This window comes from Asparagus officinalis, chromosome 4, assembly GCF_001876935.1.
Source record: "Asparagus officinalis chromosome 4, Aspof.V1, whole genome shotgun sequence".
In the NCBI taxonomy this organism is placed as follows: Eukaryota; Viridiplantae; Streptophyta; class Magnoliopsida; order Asparagales; family Asparagaceae; genus Asparagus; species Asparagus officinalis.
Genome location: NC_033797.1, coordinates 79,503,252 through 79,508,135, shown reverse-complemented (window position 1 = coordinate 79,508,135; position 4,884 = coordinate 79,503,252). Strand labels below are relative to the sequence as shown.

At 37.4% G+C, this 4,884-nt stretch overlaps 1 protein-coding gene across 3 annotated transcripts in view; it reads left to right on the top strand.

Annotated features, from left to right (window-relative positions):
* Positions 1-4,192, top strand: part of LOC109837781 (arginase 1, mitochondrial) — a 13,693-nt gene extending 9,501 nt beyond the window's left edge. For all 3 annotated transcript variants that reach the window (XM_020406135.1, XM_020406133.1, XM_020406134.1), the window contains one exon: positions 3,594-4,192. In XM_020406135.1, coding sequence (XP_020261724.1) covers positions 3,594-3,854 — 261 coding nt within the window. In that variant the 3' untranslated portion in view covers positions 3,855-4,192. The remainder of the gene's footprint in view (positions 1-3,593) is intronic.

Sequence of the window (4,884 nt, the reverse complement as noted above, 5' to 3'; positions counted from 1 at the left end):
GGGGGGGGGGTATTCGTTAGGACATTTTGGGGCTCATTGGGATAATTGTCTCAATGGGATAATTTTACCCCCTTGGACAATTTGAATGGGATAAACTAGAGTAAAGTATAATAAAATGGGATAAATGAGACAATTTGAGTGTGAAAATTGAAAATGACATCTTTTAAAACTTGCAGTTTCTCTCTTCTATCAAAGGAGTTCATACAAGCATTCACATAAATATCAATCATCACTAAAGTTCGTGATATTTGAACCACATGCTCCCCATATATAAGACCAATTAAACAACTCAAATCAATTTATTGTAAAGTAAATGTAAAACATACCGACATGAAAATTTCTAGAATATCCACTACAAAAAGGAAATCAAATACACACATCACGAACAAATTTACAAGCTCATAAATCTATCCCAAATTCATGGTAGGTTAGATAACAAGGTCAATTAGAAACCAAATTACTACAAACCTAGGTTGCATGGGTACGTGTACGGTTATGGACACGTATATATATATATATATATATATATATATATATATATATATATATATATATATATATATATATATATATATATATATATATATATATATATCGAGAGAGAGAGAGAGAAATGGAGAACCTTGGTACCAAGTTGCTTAAAACAACTTGGTAGTGATGTGGCCTAATCTTGCCCCTACATCACACCTCGAAGATAGAGTTTCAACCACCCTTCACCAACTCCAATGTAGATGTAGGGATAAGATTAGGCCACATCACTACCAAGTTGCTTGGAGCAACTTGGTACCAAGTTTCTCTATTTCTCTCTCCCTCTCTCTCTCTCTATATATATATATATATAGAGAGAGAGAAATATGGGTATGCTTGGTACCAAGCACAAATTTTGTGCTTGGTAGTGATGTGTCACATAAATTATAAAATAAACTCTTTGACTTTATATTCCACATAAGCATAAAAAACAGCTAAGCGTGCCGCTTAAACGGCCCGACCAACTATTTCAAAAAAAAAAAAAAACATCAAAACGGGCGCTGAAAATAAACAAATCCAAACCCAACTTAACTGAAAATCCGAGATCCCATTTCTCTCCTGACGCCGTCACGAGAATATCTCGTTACCAAACCTTGTTCCTCTTCGAATCTTCCCCGACCTCGTCGAAGCTTCCCCGACCCTCGTCGACGCTTCCCCGACCTCGCCGAAGCTTTCCCAACCCTCGTCGACACTTCCCCGACCTTGTCGAAGCTTTCCTAACCCTCGTCGACGTTTTCCCGACCTCGTATTCGATCTCCGAGCTTCCCCGACGCGTGGGAAACGAGCTGTTCCCGCGTCCCATTCGTTTGGATGCGGAAACGTATCCAAACCGCACCCGACACGGGTACGACGCCAAAATTGCAGTGTCGGGGTATCACAGCTACCAACAAAGCACCAAAAAAAGTCAAAGCCACAAATCATTCAATAGAATAAGATTGAGTAAATACCTCGACGATTAGAAAATCAAAGAACATGTGGTTGAATGGAGATGAGGCGCTAGAAGTGGCTACAAAGAGGCATCAGAGTTCGTTGGGATGGCTGGCAAGGAGGATCTGAAAGAGGAAAAAACGTCGGAATCTATCTACAGTGGTCGAGATCGCTACACGATGGTTGGAGAAGGGCCGTTGAGAGGAGATAGAGGAGGAAGAAAACTATTGCTAGAGGAGAGTGAGAAGAGATGGGGGAGGAAGAAGGATGATGCGCGATGGGCTGGAGATGGCGATGACGCTAGAGAAGAATGCCATGTGATCTGGAAAAAAATTACCCCATCATGTTCTAGTGAGAATTTTGGGGCAATATGGGGGTGGAGACAGATAAACTCTTACATAGCTTGGGTAATTTTAGGGGAAATGTGATAATTGTCCCACTAAAAGTTGTTATCCTAGCCATATTATCCTAATGAATAACACCAAAAAGTGTTATCTCAAAAATTATACCAATATCCCCATATTTACACCAATGAATAACCACCCCCGACCCCCTCCCACCCCTGCGTAAAGGCTCTTTTGGATCTTAATATTCTTAGTTAAGATGTTTGCTTCATGTATTTCTTGTTAGCTCTTCTCCTTAGCATATTTGATGTCTTAAGATTTCTGAACTAGTGAGATCTTCGCTTGCCATCCTTCAGATTCTTTGGCATATAACCAAATGTTTATCACCTAAGAAAATCTTCTTTCTCCTTTGCCAAATGACTGATGTTTTCTTTTGCAAACATATATAGATTGATGTATCAATGTATAGAAACCCATCTCTTTCCTTTACGTAACAAATGGAGTATGGAAAACGGAAGTTTCCAATTCAACTACTTATAAGATGCATATTGTCTGAGTGGAATTCAGATAAATGGCTAAAAGCACCTACCAAATTATTTCTAGTCAAATGGAGCATGCATCACATGCAAGGAAGCTTGTTTTTCCTAATGTGAACTTTTTTAAAAATAAAAGTTCAATAGAAATATATATCAAGGTAACACATGCACTTTTCTTACGTTTAGTTTACGAGGCTAAATGAGTGAAAATACAATACTGGAAGCTATTCTATGCGAAAATATTATTTTCAAATATAGTACAGTAAAGAAAGCATGATGTTTGGTGAGCTAATGTGCAGACTTATCTATTTTAAATATTAAATCTGCATAAATTGTTGTTTGATGATAAAATTGTCATTTGAAGGGGCTTGACTGAAAATTTAACTTCTTCATGCTTCAAGACCAAAGTACTTGTTCAAGTCTTTGAGTTTCCACATGCATGTGAGGCAAGGAGATTTTGGAGCTGCTGAACTTCGATTTTAAGTTTGGTCCAAAGATGAATGATCTTGAGATGAATGATCTTGCAGAACTTTCAAATGTGCAATTGGTCCTCCATTAGTTTAGAAAGAATTTCTCGAACTGCTAAGAGACTTCATCTTTATGGCATATGCAGTTTATTACTTTTTGGATTTTTAGATATTCCATCTTGAAATCTTTCCTATTTTGATACACTTTTTATTTACATAATTTGATTTACCCCATTAAAGTTTTAAGTTATCTGTTCTCACAAATATCCCCTTGGCTGTTACTTGGCTTAAGCTATATAGTGTGATTCAAGGTTTAAATGCTTCAACACCCTTAACCATTTCGGAGCACGGCCTAGAATTCCCAATCCCCCCCTAGCACTACATAACTCCAATTTCAAGTCCTTTTGAAGACCCAACTTTTTTCCAATTTATTTTATTCGCGAGGCATGAATATCAGAGTGAAGCCAGACCTCCCAGGTATAATGAAATGATTTTGGAGGGACATGAATTAGTTCTTAAGCTAAATAAGGATGTCAGCTGCATTCGAATGCTTACAAGATATCTTATTAAATTACTTTGCAATTAAATTGTGAAATTATCTAGAACCTTCTGTATTTTTGTACTGTTGCATGCTGTCCATGTTCATATGAAATTTCTTCTCTGTATATACTGTAAACATACTCAAATCAGCATCCAGGAAAAAAAAAACAATAGACTCGCGAAAGTTTAATTTAGTTGTCGCTGAATACGTTACAAGAAAACTTTCTCAAAAGGCTCATGTCAATTTGCAGAAACTAGGAGAGGGTGTAAAGGGAGTTTATATATCGGTAGATGTGGACTGTCTGGATCCTGCATTTGCTCCTGGAGTTTCTCACATTGAGCCAGGAGGCCTCTCGTTCCGTGATGTCCTTAACATTCTCCATAATCTCCAAGGTGATGTCGTAGCTGCTGATGTAGTTGAGTTCAATCCACAAAGGGACACTGTTGACGGAATGACTGCAATGGTGGCTGCTAAGCTTGTGAGGGAGCTTACTGCAAAGATCTCCAAATAAAAGTGGTTTCCTCTTCATATCCATACCAGACAACATTTTATTATCTTAATGAATAGGCCTTGAAATTTTGTTGCCTCCTCGGTACGTTAGTAAGTTGGTGCTGATCCTTTGGTTGTATTGGTTTCTTGAAAGTAAATAGGAAACCCAATTAGAGGAGCCCCTGAGTTTATGAATTTAGATGTTTCCATTCCTTGGAGTTTTGGGGTCCTTGAAGTTGCCGCTGATCTTGCATGAGCGGAGTGTTGAACATTTATTCCGCTGCTTTGCAGTTACCTTTGAATAATGAATATTAAATATGTTGAATGTTATAAATGATATAGGTTTGACTGTTTATGAAATCTTGTAAGAAATATTCAGATCACTGGTCGTATCCCTCAATTGATGGTTGACCTTTAAGAGAGAGAAAAAATCCTGCCAATATGGCATAATATACAAAATTTTGAGTAACCATTCCCTTCATTAGAATTGGAAAGCAATCAAATCAAATTCTTCTCTATCTTGCAGCTCCAGCCCTCTGCAGACTGCATCAGATGTCAGATTCTTGCAACAAAGATTTCCTTTAGTGTTTCAGGGAGGTTTTATTTACTATACTGTTTTAGGAATTTATTCATTTACAGAAAGGATGTTCTAACATTTGCACACGGTAACCTTTTTAATAGCCAAGAAAAATATTATTTGCAAAAATGATTCTGCAAGTCTTTTGCACCAAAGCATCCAACATTACTTGAGTCTATATTTGTTGCAAAGTTAACGATACACCGTGGTGATGTTTACAGCGATTTCGTTTCTAAATCGCCTTATCAGCAGGTCATCTACAACCCTTTATGAACGATAGCCATATTCTCAGGTGATTCTGTAGTATTAATCTATGTTTATTCCTCATCTTTCTTGTTTTTGTCTCCCTGGAATGCGATCGTTTCTTATCAATACTCTGTTCTTAGAATCTGAGTCGGTTCCCTTTTTCAGAAGTAGTTACAAGCTATGATCAGTTTATAGATGCCAGGATTTTACTCATGTGGATCTCAGTCAC